Here is a 22,103-nt window from a genome sequence, read left to right as displayed (position 1 = left end):
AAACAAATGTTTACAAAAAATTATAGTGTTATATATATAGTTATATTACAGTTATATAAATTTATAAAAATAGGTTTTATGATGCATCACTTTTACATTGAGCTAAGGCTCAATGAGACCACCAAGAATGGAATTATATCTGCCTTATAACATTCTAGAGAATACCTATTCTTGCATCCTGTTCTCAAAAGATTCCTAAATAGGTCATTACAAGCAAAGCACTCCCTCCATCTCATTTCTTGCCAGCCTTTGCTCAGCCTACTTGTGAGGCTGCCCACCCATTTCAAAGCCTGCCTTCTGCTACTCTGCCCACCCAGCATCGACAAATCTGTATCATGACTTGACAGCTCTCTGCCCTTATCTCCTATCATGCCATAGCTCTCACATTCTGCCAGCCAAGCTCCTTCAAGGGATTAACACAACAGTACATGGACAAGCGCTCAGTTCATTACTAGCCAATCTGCCTTCCAATAAGGTTTACAGGAACATCCTCAAACAAAAAGTCAGGAATTATCTCTACAGAGACCACATGCAGCTCCTGAGCAAATACTGGCCACGCTATGGGTGAGCAGGTAATTTCCTTCCACTATTCAAAATTGAGAAAAAGGCAACCTGAAGATGAACTATCCAAGCAATATACGCTTACCTAACACTCTGGAAAAAAAAAAAAATGTGCCAGCCATTTGGCAGTGGATCATAATAATTAATCACACGTTTCTTTGGCCTGCACAGCTTTTTAAAAATTTAAATTAATTGCCAATATTTCAAAACTAGGACATTTCATAGAAAATCTGGATTTTTAGCATCCCCGCTCCAAAAAAATCAAGAGGATCTAGGCAAAGAATAGGCTGAAGGTAAATAGAAGTAGGACATTCAGGCCCCAATTCACCATCACCGCTACCTGCTGAATGTTCATTCGACATTTAGCATATAATCACTGCACAACTACTATGTGCCAGGCAGTGTTTGAGGGACTTGGGATACCACAGGGATAAATAGGACAAGAGATTATCAGACGGTAATGTCTGCTAAGAAGGGATTTAAAATTGGGTAGCACAGAGGACTTCTGCTTCAGGGATGACGGAGTAGATACACTTTTCTCCATTCCTCACACTAACTACAATTTAAAACCCTGGGCATTATATAGAACACAAACATAAGACGACTCTGAAAGGTGGACAGAAGAAGGCACACCAGCTTGGGACCCTGGGACCCAAGAAAGGACATGGTCATGGGTTCCCTCAGTTTTATTTTTCCCTCAGGTGTCCAAGATTTGGAGCTGAAGAAGCCAGCAACATGGAAATACCCATGGGCATAAAAAAAAGTCCCAACAGGCCGGGCGCGATGGCTCCCGCCTGTAATCCCAGCACTTTGGAAGGCCGAGACGGGCCGATCACGAGGTCAGGAGATTGAGACCATCCTGGCTAACATGGTGAAACCCCGTTTCTACTAAAAATACAAAAAATTAGCCAGGCGTGATGGCGGGCGCCTGTAGTCCCAGGAACTCTGGAGGCTGAGGCAGGAGAATGGCGTGAACCCGGGAGGCGGAGCTTGCAGTGAGCTGAGATCCGGCCACTGCACTCCAGCCTGGGCGACAGAGCGAGACTCCGTCTCAAAAAAAAAAACAAAAGCCCCAACAAAGATCTGCTGTCTCTAGCCAAGGGACCAAGCAAGGGGCAGCCTAAGAATAAAGAAAACATTTAGACAGTTTAACTGCTCTACTCCAGCCACACACCACAAAGAAAACAAAATGTGGCCGTACCCCCATCCACACCAGCAAAGGATGAATGGGAGCCCAGACTTCTACCCTTGCCAGGCTGAAATGAGGTAACCAACAGTCCCCTCCCCTCCTCACCCCTGGGGCAGTGTCAGAGAAGGCCAAGTAGACCCATAAGGCAGTAACAACACCCACCCCCGGGCCCCTGCACCTTTGGTGGTGGTGGAGAGCATGTGGGGAGCCTGAACTTTCGGCTCAGTCAGCAGTAATGAGGTACCCTTCCTCCTTCCCACTGCGGTGATGTCAGAGGATGCCTAGTGGAGAGTCAGAACTACCTGGTGGTAATGAGGCTGCCCCTCCCATGGTGTCAGTTGAGGCCAAATGCAGAGCAGTAACAAGGCACTCCTACCCCTCCCAACCAGAGACCTGGAGTGATGGCCTAATGGCCGGAACTCTCACTCCCCCTCAACAATAATGAGACCTCACCTTGAGTGTCAGTGGAGTCTGAGAGGAGACTTCCGTCACCTGGAAGTAACAAGGCAGTGCCCCTCATGTCCCCTACCAGAGCAATGTCAAAGAAAACAAGCAAAATCAGACAATTTAATTAAGATCCAGAGTCTCATAATATCATAGCCCCAAATGCCCAGATGTTAATTTAAAAAAAAATCATGCCAAGACCCAGAAAGATTTCTAGTTGAATGAGAAAAGACAATCACTAGATGCCAACACCAAGATCACAGAACCATTAAAATGATCTGACAAAGTTTCTAAAGAAGCCAACAAGCCACTGTGAAAGATGCTGGCAGCAGTGAAAAATAGAAAGTCCTAGCACAGAAATGGAACATATGAAGAAGAGCTAAATGGAAATTTTAGAACTGAAAAATATAATAACTGAAATAAAAAATTAGCTTATATCTCACCCACAGAATGCAGAAACAGAAAAAAAAAATGTCAACTGGAAGATAGAACAATAAAAATTACCCAATCTGAACAACAGAGAGAAAATAAACTGTGGGGAAAAAATGAGAAAAAGAACAGAGCTGCAGGGACAGGAGGCACCACAACAAAAGACCTAACATTCATGTTATTAGCATTCCAAAAAGAGAAGGGAAAAAAAGACAGGACTGGTAAAGCACTTAACAGTGGTTGAAAACTTTCCAAATTTGGCAAAAGACAGCCTACAGGTTCAAGAAGCTACGGAAATCCCAAACAGGATAAAGCAAAAGAAACCCAGCAGGGCACAGTGGCTCAAGCCTGTAATCCCAGCACTTTGGGAGGCCGAGTCGGGTGGATCACCTGAGGTCAGGAGTTCAAGATGAACCTGGCCAACATGGTGAAACCCCGTCTCTACTAAAAGTACAAAAATTAGCCAGGTGTGGTGGCACGCATCTGTAATCCCAGCTACTCAGGAGGCTGAGGCAGGAGAATCGCTTGAACCAGAGAGGCGAAGGTTGCAGTGAGCCAAGATCACACCACTGCACTCCAGCCTGAGTGACAAGAACGAGACTCTGTCCCCCCCCAAAAAAAAAAGAAAAGAGAAAAGAAATCCACACCAAGACACATCATAGTCAAACTTCTAAAATCTAAAGACAAAGAAAAAATATCTTGAAACCAGTGAGAGAAATGACACGTAACCTACAGAGAAAAACAATTTGATTATAGCAGACTTCTCATCAGAAATCACTGTTAAATGAAATACTGTAGACAAATTTAATCGAGTTTATTTGAGCAAAGGGCAATTCATGAATCAGGCAGCACTCAGAACCAGAAAAGGTTCAGAGACCTCTGTCCAGTAGTATGACTAGTGAATTTTATAGGCCAGACACAGAAGCAAAGTCATGAAACCACTGGATTGGCTACAGCTAGGCATCTGCTTTATTTGAGCCGGGTGTGATGAGTTACTTGCCTTATTTGAGTATAATCTAATCAGCTAGCTGCCTGTGATTGGCTGAAACTTGGCTGTTTGTTATAGTTCTAAGTTAGCTTTTAATTTGTTTACATACTGTTTGGTTGTCGTTCATCAAGTAGAAACTCAAAGAATGAAAACAGCCTCAAGGTAATAACCTCCTGCTTATTTAATTTAACCTTACAAAAGCCAGGAGAAAGTGGCAGAATATTTTTCAATTGCTTAAAGAAAAGAACCATCAACCCAGAATCTTATATCCAAAGTAAATATCCTCAGAAATGAAGGAGAAATCAAGATGTCCTCAGATGAAGGAAAACTAAGAGAATTTGTTACCAGCAGACCTACCCTAAAAGAAGGGCTAGAAAAGGTTCTCTAAACTAAAAGTAACAATAAAAAACAGAATCTTGGCACATCGGGAAAGAAAAAAGTACATGATAAGCAAAAGTATGGGTAAACATAACAGACTCCTTTCCATACGTATTCTAAATTATATTTGATGGTTATAGCCCAATTATAATACTGTCTAATGTGTTTTTAAATGTATATAGAAGAAATATTTAATGAAATTATATTATAAATAAGGAAGGCCAATGGAAGACAAAGAGAGGTTAGTTTTCTGCACTTCACTTGAACTGATAAAATGATGGCATCAGTAGACTTTGATAAGTCTACTGTATGTATATATACACACGGTATATATACAGTGTATAATAAGTTCATTGTCAGCCATGATAAATGCAGTACAAAGAGGTGTACTCAAAAACACTATATAAACCAAAATGGAATACTAAAAAATTTCACCTAACACACAGGAATACAGGAAAGAAAAGAAATTAAAAACAGAGTAACAAACAAATGAACACCCCCAAAATAAAATGGCAGCCTTTAGTGCTAACATATAAGTAATTACATTAAATGTAAGTGGTCTACATACACCAGTTAAAAGGAAGACAGGCAGAGTAGATTACAAAGCATAACCTAACTATATACTGTCTATAAAAAACAAACTTCAGGCTGGGCTTAGTGGCTCATGCCTGTAATCCCTGCACTTAGAGAGGCCAAAGTGGGCAGATAACTTGAGGTCAGGAGTTGAAGACCAATCCTTGGCCAATGTGACAAAATCCTATCTCTACCAAAAATACAAAAATTAGCCTGATGTGGTGGCACATGCCTGTAATCCCAGCTACTTGGGAGGCTGAGGCAGAAGAATCACTTGAACCCAGGAGGCAGAGGTTGCAGTGAGCTGAGATCACGCCACTGCACTCCAGCCTGAGTGATAGAGTGAGACTCCGCTCAAAAATGCAAACAAAAAACTTCAAATATAGCAACATAGGCAGGTTGAAAGTCAAAAAATGTATACAGTATGCAAGATTAATCCAAAGACAACAGGAGAAAAGAAAAAGAAAGTAGGATTGGCTATATTAATATCAGATAAAGTAGACTTCAGAGGAAAGAAAATTATCAGAGACAGAGAGGAACATTATATGACAATAAAAGAGTGAGTGCACCAAGTAGACATAGCAATCCTAAATGTGTAGGCATCAAACAGCAGAGCTGCAAATTATGTAAAGCAAAACTGGTAGCAATGAAAGAAGAAAGAGACAAATCCATAATGTAGTTGGAGACTTATCTCAACAATTAATAGAACTAGACAGAAAATCAGTAAGGATATAGAAGAACTCAGTAACACTATCAACCAACAAGAGCTAATCAATATTTAGATGATTTATTTGGAACACTCCACTCAACAACAACAGATACACATTGTTTTAATGTACCCATAGAACATATACCAAGATAGACCATATCCTGAGCCATAAAATAAACCTCAAAAAATTTAAAAGAACTGAAATCACACAGAATGTGTTACATAATGACAATGAACTCAAAGTAGAAATCGATAATAAGAAAAATCCCAAACCCTTGGAAACTAAAAAAAATCTTCTAAATAGTCCATGAATCAAAGAAAAAGTCTGAAGGGAAGTCAAAAATACATTCAATTGAATGAAAATTAAAATACAACATATCATAATTAATGAGGCACAACTGAAGCAGAGATAAAAGGAAAGAATATAGCACTAACTTTGTACATTAGAAGACAGAAAAGGTCTCAAATCAATACTCTCATTTCCCTCAAGAACCTGGTGTGGAAGGAAAATATGCAGATAAACTAAGGAAGCAGAAGAAAGAAAATAATAAGGATAAGGGCAGAAATCAATGAGACTGAAAAGAGCAAAACAATGGAGAAAATAAAACAAAGGGCTAGTCATGTGAAAAGATCAATAAAATTGACAAACCTTTACCAGGACTGAAAAAGAAAAAGAGAAGACAAAAATTACCAAAATCAGGAATGAAAGATGAGATATTACTATAGCCCTGCAGACAACAAAACAATAATAAGGGAATACTATAAATAACTCTCATGCCTAAATCTGATCACTTAATTCAAATGAACCAATTCCTTGAAAAACACAAACTGATAAAACTCACTCAATAAAAAATAGATAATTTGAATAACACTATATCACTATTAAGGACATTAAACGTGTAATTTGAAATTTTCCAAATGAGAAATCACCAGGCCTAGATGGTTTCACTGGAAAATTCTCTGAATTGTCTAGAGAATTAATACCAATACTACATAATCTCCTTCAGAAAACAGAACAGGAAAGAATACTTCCCAGTTAATTTTATTAAGGTATTAAAACTAGACAAATTACCAAAAAAAAAAAAAAAAAAAACTACTAAAGACCAATATCCCTCATGGATATAGACACCAAAAAAATACAACAAAACATTAGCAAACAGAATTGATCAGTATCTTTAAAAAAGTAGACATCACGACCAAGTGGGTTTTGCTGGTTTGATTTTTGAAAATCAATTAATGCAATCTGCCACATTAACAGGCTAAAGAAGAAAAATTATGCAATTATATCAATTGATGCACATTTGACAAAACTCAATACTCATTCATGATAAAAATTCAGAAAAGTAGAAATAGAGGGAAATTTCTTCACCATGATTAAGAGCATCTACAAAAATCCTACAGTGAACACCACACTTAATAGTGAAAGACTGAATAATTTCCTCCTAAGATGGGGAACAAGGCAAAGATGTCAACTCTCACTACTCCTATTCAAATAATGCTAGAAGTTCTAGACAGTGCAATAAGGCAAGAAAATGAAATAAATAGCCTACAGATTGGAAATGAAGAAATAAAACTGTCCCTATTCACAGATGACATAATTGTTTATATAGAAAATCCCAAGGAATCTAAAAAACAAAAACAAAAAATCCTAGAACTAATAAATATATTCAGCAAGGTCACAGGACACAAGATAAACATACAAAAACAATTATATCTTCATACACTAGCAATAAATGCATGGACACCTAAATTGAAAATACAATACCTGGCCAGGCACGGTGGCTCACGCCTGTAATCCCAGCACTTTGGGAGGCTGAGGCGGGCAGATCACGAGGTCAGGAGATGGAGACCATCCTGGCCAACATGGCGAAACTCTGTCTCTACTAAAAATATTTTAAAAAATTAGCCGGGCGTGGTGGTGGGTACCTGTAGTCCCAGCTACTCAGGAGGCTGAAGCAGGAGAATGGCGTGAACCCGGAAGGCGGATCTTGCAGTGAGCAGAGATCATGCCACTGCACTCCAGCCTGGGCGACAGAGCGAGACTCCGTCTCAAAAAAAAAGGAAAAAGAAAATACAATACCTTTTACAATCACTAAAAAAAAAGGTATGAATACTTAGCTACAAATTTAATAAAACATGCACACGATCTATGTGCTGACAACTACAAAATGCTGATGAGAGAAATCAAAGAGCAAAATATACACAGAGATACACCATATCCATTGATTAGAAGACTTACAACAGGAAACACATCAATACTTATCAATGCTTTCCAAATGGATACACAGGTTTAATGCAATTCCCATCTATCAAAACTCCAGCAAGATTTTTTCATATAGACAAGATTATTCTAAAATTTACACAAAAAGACAAAATAACTAGAATAGCTAAAACAATTCTGGAAAAGAATAATGTGGGACAAGTCAGTCTACCTGATACAAGACTTAGAATATAGCTACAGTCATCAAGACTGGATAGTATTGGCCAAGGGACAGATATATAGGTCAATGGAACAGAATAGGGAAGGCATGAATAGATCCACAGAAATATGCCCAGTTGATTTTGACAAAGATGCTAAAGCAATTCAATGGAGGAGGGATAGCCTTTGCAACACATGGTACTGGAGTAAGTAGACATCCACAGGCAAAGAAAAAAACCTAAGTCTCACACTTTATTAAAAAAAATTAATTCAGAATGGATTACAGACTAAAATGTAAAACATAAAACTATATAACTTTCAGAAATAGACATAGGAGAAAATCTTCATGATCTCTGACTAAGCAAAGGTTCTTAGACTCCAAAAGTATGAGCCATATACGGAGAAATTCTTAAATTGGACTTCATCAAAATGTAAAACTTTTGCTCTATAAAAGATCTGATTCAAGAGGATGAAAAGACAAGACTCAAACTGGTAGAAAACATTTGCAAACACATATCCAACAGAGGACTAATATCTATAATATATAAAGAATTTACAACTCAACAGTTTTTTAAAAACCCAATTAGAAAGCAGGCTAAAGACATGAACAGACATTTTCTATAAGAGAAGATACACAAAGCCAATAAGCATATGCAAAGCTATTCAACATCACAAGCAATTAGGGAAATGCAAATTAAAACCACAATGACATATCACTACACATCTACCAGAAAGGCTAAAATTAAAAAGAATGACAATAAATAATGGAGAGGATGTGGAGAAATTGAAACTGTCACACATAACTCATGGGAATGTAATATGGTACAGCCACTCTGGAAAAGAGGTTGATAAGTTTCTTAAAAACCTAAACAGATTCAGCCTAGCATGCATATCCCCTTGATACTTGCAAAGTAGTTCCTTTCCTCTGGGATAAATGTCCAGGAGTGCAATGTTAGATTATATATAGATATATATATCTAACATATATACGTGTGTGTGTGTGTATATATCCAGTTGGGTGCGTGTTTCCATCTTGGGGCCTTTGTGGTTGCTGTTCCCTCAGCCTAGCATGCCTTTCCCCGAGTGTGTGTGTGTGTGTGTGTGTGTGTATATATAATCTAACAATTGCACTCCTGGACATTTACACCAGAGAAACACACACTTACATTCACAGGAAAATCTGTGCATAAATATTTATAGCAGCTTTATTCATAATAACCCCAAATTGGAAGCAATCCTAAAGTCCTTCCACAGGTTAATAGTTAAACAAACTGTGATACATCCATACCATGGAGTACTACTCAGCAATAAAAAGGAACAAACTATTGATATACACAACAACCTGAGTGAATATAGTATTACACTGACACTTTTTTAAAGCCAATCACAAAACGTCACAGACTGTATGATTCCATCTATATAATATTCCTGTAATGACAAAATTATAGAAATAAAGAAAAAAATAGTAGTTGCCAGGGGTTAAGGAGGGAGTGGAGGCAGGAGGGAAGTGGGTATGTCTATAAAGGGTGAAACAAGGGATCTTTGTGGTAGTGGACCTGTTGTATATCCTGACTGTATCAATAAAAACATCCTAGTTGTGATATGTACAATAGTTTTTCACAGTGTTACCACTGGGGGAAACTGAACAAAGGATACAAGAGATTGGTATTATTTCTTTTTTTTTTTTTTTTTTGAGATGCAGTCTCGCTCTGTCGCCCAGGCTGGAGTGCAGTGGCTGGATCTCAGCTCACTGCAAGCTCCGCCTCCCGGGTTTATGCCATTCTCCTGCCTCAGCCTCCCGAGTAGCTGGGACTACAGGCGCCCGCCACCTCGCCCGGCTAGTTTTTTGTATTTTTTAGTAGAGACGGGGTTTCACCGTGTTAGCCAGGATGGTCTCGATCTCCTGACCTCGTGATCCGCCCGTCTCGGCCTCCCAAAGTGCTGGGATTACAGGCTTGAGCCACCGTGCCCGGCCAAGATTGGTATTATTTCTTATAACGTGCCCGGCCAAGATTGGTATTATTTCTTATAATTGTGTGTGAATTTGCAATTACCTCAAAATAAAATGTTTAATTAAAAACACATAGAATAAAGGAACCCAATTATATTAAAAAACAATTATCAAAATATTGAAAATATTAAAATATTTGTGATAGGAAAAAAAAAAATCCACCCAACTGGATAACAGACAAGAAAGGGCAAATGTCTATTTGAATTGAATAGCCAGGAAAGACCTCTCTTAAGAGCAGACCTTGATCTGTGCTATGATGTGAATGACAAGAAGGAACTACTTTGCAAGGATCAAGGGGAAAGGCATGCTAGGCTAAGGGAACAGCTACCACAAAGGCCCCAAGATAGAATGACCTTACTTAGAATACCGAGGGAGAAAAAAGAGGCTAAACATCATCAGGAGAGGAGTGGGAGAGGCCAAGTCAAGTGAAGTTTCACAGGCCCAAAGAGGAAGCTTAGGTTTTATTTTAAATTCAACTGGAAGCCACTGAAGACATACAAACAGAAGAATGACATGGTCTGAGATACATGTTTTTATTTTTTATTTATTTATTTTTGAGACAAGAGTCTTCCTCTGTCACCCAAGCTGGAGTACACTGGCGCAATCTTGGCTCACTGCAACCTCCGCCTCCCGGGTTCAAGCGATTCTTCTACCTCAGCCTCCGGAGTCGCTGGGATTAAAGGCACGCACCACGATGCCCGGTTAATTTTTGTATGTTTAGTAGAGACGAGATTTCGCCATGCTGGCCAGGCTGGTCTCCAACTCCTGACCTCAGGTGATTCGCATTTCCCCGCCTTGGCCTCCTAAAGTTCTTTTTTTTTTTTTTTTTCACATGAGCTGTTTTTTGTTTGTTTGTTTTTTTAATACTTTAAGTTCTAGGGTACATGTGCACAACATGCAGGTTTGTTACATATGTAGACATGTTTGGCCTCCTAAAGTTCTAAAGGATTACAGGTGTGGGCCACCGCACCTGGCCTGAGATACATTTTTTAAAAGAATATCCTGGCCATTGTGGGCAAATGAATTGTAGCTGGTCTGGAAATTGGTTAGGAGGCTGCTACAATCATGGGAGCAAGAAATGATGGATAGGACCAGGATGATAGTAGCAGAGATGGAGAAAAGCAAATGGTTGTATTTTGAAAGTAGAACCAAGAGGAAAGGCTTGCTGATTAATTGGGAATAAGGGAAAGAAATGTCAAGGATGAGTCCTGGTTTTTGTTTTACTTTGAAATCACAAGAAGAAAAACAGTTTGGGGTAGAGATAATTAAGAGTTCATATTTGAACATCTTAAATTTGAGATTTTTTAAATATCCAAAGACAGAGGTGATGCAGGTACTTAGATTTATGAGTCTGTATCCAGGAGAAGCATCTGGGCTAGAAATATAATTTAGAGATAAATCAATGTATAGATTGTGTGTCAATCTGTGCAGTTGAGGAAGCCACCTTGGGAGCATGCAAAGTTAGAAAAGAGAAAGTGCCCAAGCCAGGGCCTGGGGTATTCCAGGATTTAGAGTCAAGGGCATAAGAAGGACCCATTCAAAGACACCTGAAGGAACAGCCACTGAGTCCAGAAGAACACTGAGCAAGTATAGAAGGAGTTGTAAGCAGAGAATAGTCCACTGGGTCAAATGCTGTTGAGAGCTCAGATGGAGAAGTGACCATGAGATTTGACAATGTAGAGGTCACTCAAGACCTAGGCAAGCATGGTCTCAGAGCACAAGAAAAGAAAACCAATTTGAATAGGTTGAGAAGACAATAGATAAGAAAGCAGATGGCCGGGCGCAGTGGCTCACACCTGTAATCCCAGCACTTTGGGAGGCCGAGGTGGGCGGATCACCTGAGGTCAGGAATTTGAGACCAGCCTGGCCAACATGGTGAAACCCCGTCTCTACTAAAAATACAAATATTAGCCGGTGGCGCATGCCTGTAGCCTCAGGTACTAGGTAGGCTGAGGCTGAAGAATCGCTTGAACCCGGAGGCAGAGGTTGCAATGAGCTGAGATCGTGCCACTGCACTCCAGCCTAAGCAACAGAATGAAACTCTGTCTCAAAAAAAAGAAAGAAAGAAAGAAAGCAGACATGGGACAGCAAATAACCTTCTCACATATTTAAATAGGACAGGGGTGAAGAGGGACCTAAGATCAAGGGAGGGTTTCCTCCTTTCCTTTTTCAAGACAGGAGATACTAGAGAGGACGTCTGCATGCTGATGGCATCAAGCTAAAAAAGACATCAGAGAAAATTATCTCCCAATTTAATGTATTTTTCCAGCAGTAAGTAAAAAGAACTATAATCTGGGCACAAATTATACTATATTATAATCTGCCCAGACTATAATATAACCTTACTGTAATGTAATCTTACCATAGCACAGCTATAGTAAAGCCACAGATACACCCAAAGAGGAGATGGTAAGGGGAAGCTTTTATTGACAAAAAGGATAAGCTCATATAAGCTGCTTGGAAAGAGTTCATTTTTTCCAGAAGCTCAAAGCCAGACTCGGCATCAGTTCATTGGTGGAGATGCTAATCATTACTAGGCAAGGGTTCTTTCAAGAGCATCTTATCTGAATTGCTACAGTTCTAAAGAATGTCTAATGATAAACCTGGTCATAGAAATGTAAGCATATGTGCAGAACATTCAGTCATGAAAAGAATGAGATATGTGAAAGATGTGAAGGAATTTCTTGTGGAGTTATTTTAGAAAGTCCTTGACATAGCCTTATCTCGGATATGCAAGCATGAGCCCTTCTCCTTAATGCTTCCCTGTCTCAAATTTGTCTGAGTCTGACAGAACAGATTTTTTCCTCATATCTGCAACTTTCACACTTCCCCCTTTAATGAAGATCTTTCTTCGGAGAAAGATCAATCAGCCTGTAGTCAGGTTTTGAATGCCCCTGGGTGCTGGGATGGACCTGTCCTGGATAGATACTCTTATACAACATCAGGGGCAGGTGATTATCAGTTGGAAGTCAGTTATCAAGCCATTTTAGTCACATTTGAGCAACAAGAAGGCCATAAGGAGAAGCTCTCAGGCTTTGTCTGTCTGGATGTCATCAAGTTTGATTTTGTCTATTCCATAGATGTCGGTTATCATTTTAAGACACTGGACAAACATCACTCTATTAGAAGCTGCATTTCTGCAGAAATTTGACAGACATTAGGTACATATTTTTAAAAGGAAAATACAAAGTAAAAACAACAGGAGTATGACAAATCTACTTTATGCAATGGTTCTGCCAAGCCTAAGGGCAATCAACCAAACAAATCAAAAGACCATGGAGAAACTGGGTAAGACTTGCCATAGCCACTGAGTAGTATTTTATGACTGGGTTAAATTAAAGCAGACAGTGCTAACTCTGTAACAGGGACCACTAGTACAATATGAACAAAAAGTTGTTAGGGATATTGCCAAAGCTAGTCAGTAGGTGGACTAAAGGATTTCTTAGATCAGGTTTTGTTAAGTTACCCGTAATTGTTACTGATTTTGAAATTTTAATTATGGCATTATCCTGTCAAGTCAAAAAAGGAAGCATTACAAGGGGCAAGAATCTCATTATGATGTCTTGTTCCAACGGCTTTGGGAAACACTGTCCACAGCATGAAGTCAGCAATTTTGCAGTCTAAATGCCCCTGGCTATGGCATCAGGCTGTTTGGTGAACTTTCTGTGTGGCCCACATATCAGGCGCAAGGCTTGTCCCTTGTAATTTATATTAAGTTGTTTAGTTTTAGCTTATAGCACTTTAGAAAAGAATGGTTTCCATTGTTAGTAATTCTATTTAAAAACTCTATAGGAGAAAATTGGATTAGAGGAACCTAGAAGAATTTAAGATCCAATCCCTTCTACAAGTATATAATAAAACCTGAAAACAATTCACAAGACTACATCTAATAAAGGGTATACCAATTGTCATCCTAATTTTACCAAAGTACTCAGAGCAAGACTAATTTGTATGTAAAATAAATTAGTCTTATCAGATTTGTTCTGAGTATTTACATAAGTACAGTGAGAACAGTGATTGAATCTCAGATTGAACTTTTTTTTTTTTAACTTTTGAAGCAAGAAGGCCAAATCAAGGTGGGCTTCAGATTTTATCCGAAGTACCTACAAGAATTTTTAAATATGATGTCTAAGTCAAACCTTGCTAATACAATTAATATTTTAAATTGTATCTTGTTATTTAAAAAAGAGATTTTTATCAAAATAATGTAAATACATTGTCATAAAATAAAAAATACTCATGAATAGTTTTTTTTTAATTTTAGAGAGATAAGGTAGGGAGAAAAAGCAAACATTTTAATATTATTTACAAGAGTAAACATAACCAAATTGCTATAGGTACCTTAAGAGAAAAGTTTCCTTAAATCCGGAAAATAAAATATTAAAGAATTAGCAATATTTTAAATGAAAGTAATAAAAATCATAATCCATTATCAGTTTAGTCCCATGTAATTCATTGTTGCTCTGTTTGATCTCGGTTAGCAGTTTCATGAATATGTCAGTTATTTTAATTAGAGTTTTGGAATTTTGTACTTAATCCATTGATTTTTAAGTTATCGGTAACATATTCAAGGCTACTTCTTAGTCTTTTCCATGAATCTGACTGCAGATGACTTTATGAGAAAAATTAAAACTGTGGATGACAAAAATTTAGAATAGCCATGGTTAAAAATTCGATGAGAATTCATTGTAACAAACAATTAACAAGGAAATTTAGTTACTTCTATTGGGTACAATATTTTAAGATAACAACCAGAATTATGATTCACAGCATCATACCAAGACCATCAGACTCTCATACAGTTTACATAGTTTTTAGAATATTCATATCAACACATCCACACAGAGTTTTTTAAAGATGAACATCACTTATTAAAGATGATGCAGTTTTTCTAAATAATCAAAAAACTAATAAAGACAGCACAAAGCACAGTAAACTCTTAATAAAACATGAAAGCTCTGTTTCCCAGGCCATTTACTGAAAAGGCAAAGAAAAACCTCCTGCGATATGAGTACTTCTTCCTTTGGGAATCCCATTTAGATAAACTGGAAGTCAAACCTGATGAAACGGTATTCGAATTCAATTAGACACTGGAAAAGTATGTGTCCAAGGTTATGAGTATATATCATATTATAGAAGAATAATGTAAACAAGGAAACCAGTACCTTGAGCAGTGGAATGCATGGCTTTTAGAAAAATTAAAGGCACATGAAATTGCCTGGTTATATGGAACAATTTAGACACATCAAGAAAAGCCAAAGCCAGGCGTGGTGGCATCCATCTTTAGTCCCAGTTACTTAGGACACTAAAGTGAGAGGATCGTTTAAGCCCAGGAGGTCAAGGCTGCAGTGAGCTATGAACACACGACTGCACTCCAGCCTGGGCGACACAGCAAGACCCAGTCAAGGAAGGAAAGAAGGAAGGTAGGAAGGAAGGAAGGAAGGGAGGGAGGAAGGAACAGAGGGAAGGAAGGGACAGAAGAGAGAGAGAGAAAGGAGGGAAGGGAAGAGAAGGGAAGGGAAGGGAGGGGAGGGGAAATGAGGGAAGGGGAGGGGAGGGGAGGCCACAATAACAGAGTGAGAACTGGAGGGGTGGAGGGGAAACAGCCACAGGAACTGATGAAAAACTTGTGAGTGAGAGAGTCACCACTCCAGTTAAACAAGAAGGTGTACCTTTTCAAGGAGAGAAGGAAGAAGAGCAGAAGGCAATAATGCATGACCTGCAAATTGTATGTCGTGAGATGTGGCAAAAAGCCGAACTCTTGAGATGTGACTCTGGAAAGCTTTAAGAGCAAAACTCTATCTCAAGAAATGAAATTATCATTTTAAATGAAGAAGGCAGCACTTTCAGTTTGAAATTAGGCAGAAATCGTAAAACATGAAAAAAGCTGTAGTTCAGAAGATGGTTGAAAATACAAAGAAATCGATTTCAGAATTAAAATCAAATCCTGTTGCAAGTTTTTACAAGGAGTAGATCAACATTCTGAGAAAATCTTGTTGCTCTGGTCCTGCATCAGTCTATCCCTGATACCAAGGCTAAATTCTTAAATTCCTTCCAATCCCAGCCAACCTGATTATACACAAAACTCCCTTTACAAGACCCATCTTTTATAAATCCTCCACGACTTGTTTGACCTGCCATCATTTTCTTAAACCCTAGTGTGATGGCTAATGTTGAGTGTCAACTTGATTGGATTGAAGAATGCAAAGTATTGTTTCTGGGTGTGTCTATAAGGGTGTTGCTAAAGGAGATTAACTTTTGAGCCAGTGGACTGGGAGAGGCAGACCCACCCTCGATCTGGGTGGACACCATCTAATCAGCTGATAGAGTAGCTAGAATAAACCAGGCAGAAGAACGTGGGAAGACTAGACTGGCTGAGTCTTCTGGCCTTCATCTTTCTCCCATACTGGATGCTTCCTGCCCTCAAACATTGGACTCCAAGTTCTTAAGCTTTTGGACTCTTGGACTTAAACCAGTGGTTTGCCAGGGGCTCTCGGGCCTTGGGCCCAGACTGAAGGCTGCACTGTTGGCTCCCCTACTTTTCAGGTTTGGGGACTCAGACGGGCTTCCTTGCTCCTCAGCTTGCAGATGGCCTATCGTGGGACTTCACCTTGTGATTGTGTGAGTCAATACTCCTGAATAAACTCCCTTTCATATATACATCTAGCCTATTAGTACTATCCCTCTGGAGAATACACCCTTCTTTGTCCTACAGTGAAATTCATCCAGGAGAGAAGAAACAATAGTGCAGAGAAGAGATGCAACAAGAGCAAAGTCCCTGAGAAAATGAGAGGAGATGGGATTGGAAACACAGTGGTGTGACTAGCCAGGTGTGTCTTCCACTGTTGCACTGGAGAAGCACTGAAGCACTACATATGAGCTCACAAGACCCTCCAGAGTTTTGATTTGTAGCCCACAAGGAAGAAAGGTGGACAAGGATGAGATGTGACTCGGATATCAGATTCACTAGGGAGGACTCAGTCATCCAGCCTGAAATAGCAGCAGCCTCTAAGCAGCAGCCTCTACCACTGACGGATGATTTGAACAGGTAAAGTACTTAGTAGCAATACTGTTTGAGGAAGATGCAGCCAGGGACAGGGAAAAGACCCCATTATCCACTGGATTTGGAAGTCAGAGGGGTGACACCTGGCTCAGGAAGGTCACTAGCTGCTAGTGCTGTGTGTGGTAAAAACAGTGGGATGACCCTGGAAATTGGGAAGGAATTCCTATGAGGAAGGCATTTCAAAGAAATGGAATAGTTAGAATTGGAAACAATGCCTCCCTGATCTCGTCAATAGTACTTCTCTCAGACTCTCCCCCCAGCTCAACACTTTTCCAGGTTTCTACTGAAAAGCAAAAGCTAACTATCCACATTTTGCTGATAAAGATTCTCCAGAATATGTTCACCATTTAGCCGAACACTGTGTCACTTGTTTCCTGACAGTTTTATTTTCTGGGTAAAGCATGTCAATAATAGCTTCCCCAAATACACATGACATACCCCCACACACACTTAACTTTGGGAAATTAATTTACATTCAATTTGTTAATAAAGCTGAAAAATTAAACTAAAGCAATAGGAAAAAAAAATCCCTGCTTTCAAATGCATTTTTTAATCAAATTCCAAGTGATACCGTGAGTTACATTTACTTTATAGAACAAAAAGTCCCCAGTGGTAAGAAATACTTAGGATGTATTATATCCTTAAGATACTTTAAAAAATCAAAATCAAGCCGGGCGCGGTGGCTCAAGCCTGTAATCCCAGCACTTTGGGAGGCCGAGACGGGCGGATCACGGGGTCAGGAGATCGAGACCACCCTGGCTAACACGGTGAAACCCCGTCTCTACTAAAAAATACAAAAAACTAGCCGGGCGAGGTGGCGGGCGCCTGTAGTCCCAGCTACTCGGGAGGCCGACGCGGGAGAATGGCGTAAACCCGGGAGGCGGAGCTTGCAGTGAGCTGAGATCCGGCCACTGCACTCCAGCCTGGGGGACAGAGCGAGACTCCGTCTCAAAAAAAAAAAAAAAAAAAAAAAATTCTTTATAAACAGCTATCTTCACACCCTGACTTTAAAGAACAAAACAGATCAATTAATTTATCAAACAATCTATGTGAAAAGGAGCAGGAATGTTTTAGCTTTAATATATTTTCTGATGCGTCTAAGAGAAAAAAATAAATCATTATGGATTTTGCAAAGTGCATTTTTATCTTTCTCTCTAATGAGATAGTGAAACAAGAGACATTCATTGCCTCCCTAGGGAATCCCATGATTTACAAAGAATATCCTTCCCTGAAGCATTTACCCCTAAATGGCCAGCTGTACAGTCAGTGATTACAGGGAATATGTCCAGGCCCCTCATGACCCCTTATCATTTTTCTGGCTAATGCATTAAAAGAGAAAGGGGAAAAAGTTGCAAAAAAGCACTGTGTTCAAAGTTCCCCTTCTTTCTGCCCTACAAGCACTGTCCTTTAATCTCTGGCATGTGTTGCTGAGTCACATGACGGAAGTTAAAAGGCAGAAAGAAGTAAATTTAGCATGGAGCCCACAAATGTCATCAGTAGATGGTTAGTCTTGGGAGAGAAGGAGAGGAGGAGAAGAGATGAAACTGGTCCCTAGGCTTTTATGGGATGCGGAACAAGAACGCTGGAAGACAAGAAGGTCCAGAAATTGAAAGAATATGGCTATTGGTACTTTCCAGGTCAGAGCACACACAGGTGTGCCCTGAACTTCCTTCTTCAACAATAAATGCTGTCAAGAAAAATTACTATGAAATAAGCATACAAATACAAATCAGTGAGTGGAAACACAAATGTAATTATTGTAAGCTATATTTTTATTGGTGAGGCACCATGTTTAACAAGAAACCACAATGCCATAGCTATGCTATTTGTATTTATTTATAACAGCTCAAGCTACATCTCTACCAGAAGAGTAAACAGCTCTGTCAAAAAAAAATCTTGTCAAGAGAAAAAATATTTAACTATGCACTTGAAAAATTTGGGTTCTAGTCTCAAATGTTGAAACTTAGAATTAAATTTTTTTGTTAACTCAACTTATATTCTTCTCATTTTAGCATATTTCTTCCTCTTTCCTGTTGGTCTCCGTGTGCTGCCAAAATGATGCATAATCCCCAGGGTTTACGGTTGTTCATTCTCTGTAAAGCAGGGTTTTTTTCCCCCAGAGATAGGGAAAGTATCAGGAAAAAAGGAACAGTTAACCAGGTTATAGTTAATTTTACCTTGCCTATCTTTCAGAAAACTAATCTCAGTTTGCCATGGTCCTGGATCCCTTATCTGTAAAAGGTCCACTTTATCATCTTTGTCTTACTCTGAAATGCTTAAATTACTTAAGAATTTCAGCACTCAGATGTCTACATACATACACACCCAGAGACACAGAGACATACGCATATCACTTTATTGAGATATATTTCACATACCATACAATTCTCTTAAAGTGTAAAATCCAATGGTTTTTAGCATATTCACAGAGTTGTGAAACCATTGCCACAATCAATTTTATAACAGAAACATAGCTTCTAAATTCCCTGAGTCATCATACAGATAGAAACCAAGGTCCACATGGGTTAAGTTATGTTCCCAAGGTTACAGAGCTGGTCAGTGGCTGAGCCAGACCTAGATCCCTGGAAATTATTTCAGCCATTGACATCATCTGGGGCTCCCTTCCCCTGCCTGGGGAAAATTCTGTATGAATTAAAACCTGCTGTTAAAATGTTGTCTGAGAAAAACATCTGGCATTTTTTATTATTGCGCTCCCTCATATTATATTAAACCGATCTGATTTCTCCACCAAATTGTTGCATTGCAAGATTTCTTAGAAAGACTTCTAGAACATATTAAAACATATCTACTGAGTACTTTTAACCACAAAACATGGCTAGGAAGCCCAGAGAGAATCTGTGATGTCTCTCCTTTCAGGTTAAGACATAAATTATTTCAGCTCTTGCAAAAAATAAAAAAAAAAAAGACTAAATTAGACCTTCTGCTCATTTCATTTTTAATGGACTGATAACAGATAGTTAAACCAAACTACCCATGACTAGCAAAATATTTCTCCAATGCCAATAACTTCCAAGGATTTCAATCATTCATTCTGGTTACTGGTCAGAAACCAACTTAAATCACCCAAGGGCTTACATTATCTCTGAGATTTGCTTATCTTTCAGATTTGCTCCTATGAAGTCCATAACCAATAAAGGAAAAGTTTTTGAAAGAGTAGGCTTATTTCCTGCAAATGCTAAGGAAGCCAGTGTAACAAGCACAGCCAGCGATTACTCTGGCACTGCTCTGCCCACAGCAGCACTCGGCCTCCTGGCTGTACCAGCTGAGAGCACTCCACAATACCTAGCTCACAGAAGCACTTGTTGATTGCTCCTGCCTTTAAATGCCCCCCTTCCATGATGTTCTTCTCTCTCCTGTAACCTACCAGTTTTTTCTTTCCTGTGTTGTGCCACCCCAAAATTTCATCTATTCAATAAATATTTATTGAGTCGTCACTGCTCATCAAGTATTGGGCTAAACATTGTCCCTAAATGTGGGTGCTCTCTAGAGTCTGTCTTTAACTCACTGTGCCTTTTCTCACTTTTGTCTACACACACATTTTAAAATCTCCGTTTAGGCTGGAAATCACCAAAAATCTGTAGCTCCAGTACCAGCCTCACCCCCTGAGCTCCAGGTCAGGATATGCACCCCAACCCAGGCCAGTGACATCTGAATGTCCCAGAGACCCCTCAAAGTCCCTGGGTTCAGCGGTGAATCCATCATCTCCACCCTCGCATGAATAGCCTCTCCTCCAGGGCCCCTTAACACCCTGAATAGCAGCACTGTCTACCCAGTGCCCACAGCCATAAACAGCATCACCCAGTTTCCATATGGAAAGAGTGGGAGTGAGGGGACAGCAGTGCCCTTCAACCTGGAATTGGGGCTAGAGGAAGAGAATCCTCTAATTCCAGTTGCTTTCTATGGGCCAACTTGTGGGAGAAGCAGGATGAGACCTCACCACAAATGTGGACGTTTGAATGAAATCTGTCTACCCTGGCTCTAGCAAAATGGGGGCTGGGGTTGGGGAGAGAGGTGGTGAGAAGCAACAGACCCAGCGGTGCTGGTGGGGAACAGGTTTTACAACATGAGCTCTGCCATAGCTGGAAGAGCCTGCAATGTTGATGTTGAAAAACAAATTTGCTTGTCATCAACACACACACACACACACATCAATTTCATGACACACACACACACACACACACACATCAATTTCATGTCTCCCCGCCTGTTTTCCTGTTTCCTCTGCTCAGAACGGCTTTCCTCCTATCCTCCCACACCCTCAACCATAATTCCTCCTCATACTTAATTCTCAAATGACATGTCTCCTCCTCCGGGAAGCTCTCCCTGACGCCCCCACTGTGTTATTTGCCATCCTCTGTGCGTGGAGGTGTGTCTAGCACTGTTTGTTTACGTGTCTGTCTCCGTGTCTCCCCTGCAGGCTGTCAGCTCTTTGAGAGCAGAAGCCTAATGCCCAGCCTCAGGCCCACACCGGGAAGACGGTGGGGAGGGGAAGGACTGCGGTGGAGAGCCCCAGCCAGGGAGCCGGGCACAGTCCAGCCGGGACCATTTGTGAGGCGCGCGCGGGGAGCTCAGCGGGACCCAGCCAAGCGCCAAATACACAGCATCTCTGGAGACGCCGGTGGCCGGTGGAGGATGGGCCCCCCAAGAGGCGCTCCCAACCAAACGGCTGGAGACTAGGGGGAGGCCCTGTAGGCATCGAACTCCCTGTGGTCGTCCTCCCCTTGCGCGGGGTAGGGGCCTCCCCACGCCCACTCCGTCTCCGCCGCCCGAGTCCCCGCGGCCGCCACCTCTGCCCTCCGCGACGCAGAATCTCTCCGATTTACAACGGCCCAGGGCAAAGCCGGGGGCCAGGGAATGGGAAGGAGAAGGCGCCAAGACGCCGAGGAGAAACAGGCGGCCCCTCACCCCACCCTCGCGCCCTCCTAGGCGGGAAGAAATTGAGCCTCGAGAGAGGCCCTTCAGGGAACAGGAGTCCCAAAGGCCCGGGAGCCTCGGGGGGGCCGCAGCCTCCGCGTCCCCCTCCCTCCTTCCCTCCTTCCCTCCTCTGCGCCTCCCTACCTGGCTGGCTTTGTGGAACTGCTTCTTCAGCCCGGCCACCGACATCGCGACTGCGACCGGCCGGGGCGAGGTGGTCTCAAGGCTCGGCCGGGCCACGCGGCCGCGACACGCTCGGGGAGCGGGAGCCCGGGCCGGTCCCCGCGCGGCTGGGCTCCGCCGAGCCCGCCTCCCACGGCCACGGCCACAGCCACAGCCGCTGTCACACTCGCACACACGCGCGCACGCCGATGGCAACACTGCGTTCCAAAGCCCCTGCACAG

The 22,103-nt window shown here is 40.9% G+C and overlaps 1 protein-coding gene across 4 annotated transcripts in view; it reads right to left on the bottom strand.

The window, feature by feature from the left end:
- Nucleotides 1-22,082, bottom strand: part of LOC105497466 (SH3 domain containing GRB2 like 3, endophilin A3) — a 166,696-nt gene extending 144,614 nt beyond the window's left edge. For all 4 annotated transcript variants that reach the window (XR_011626240.1, XM_011768566.3, XM_011768568.3 and 1 more), the window contains exon 1: nt 21,844-22,082. Coding sequence is in view for 2 of the 4 variants with exons in the window: in XM_011768566.3 (XP_011766868.1) it covers nt 21,844-21,888 (45 nt within the window). In the remaining 2 variants the exon portion in view is untranslated. The remainder of the gene's footprint in view (nt 1-21,843) is intronic.
- Between the last annotated feature and the right edge of the window lie 21 nt (nt 22,083-22,103).

This window comes from Macaca nemestrina, chromosome 7 (genome assembly GCF_043159975.1).
Source record: "Macaca nemestrina isolate mMacNem1 chromosome 7, mMacNem.hap1, whole genome shotgun sequence".
NCBI classification, from domain to species: Eukaryota; Metazoa; Chordata; class Mammalia; order Primates; family Cercopithecidae; genus Macaca; species Macaca nemestrina.
This window is presented reverse-complemented; position numbering and strand designations above follow the sequence as displayed.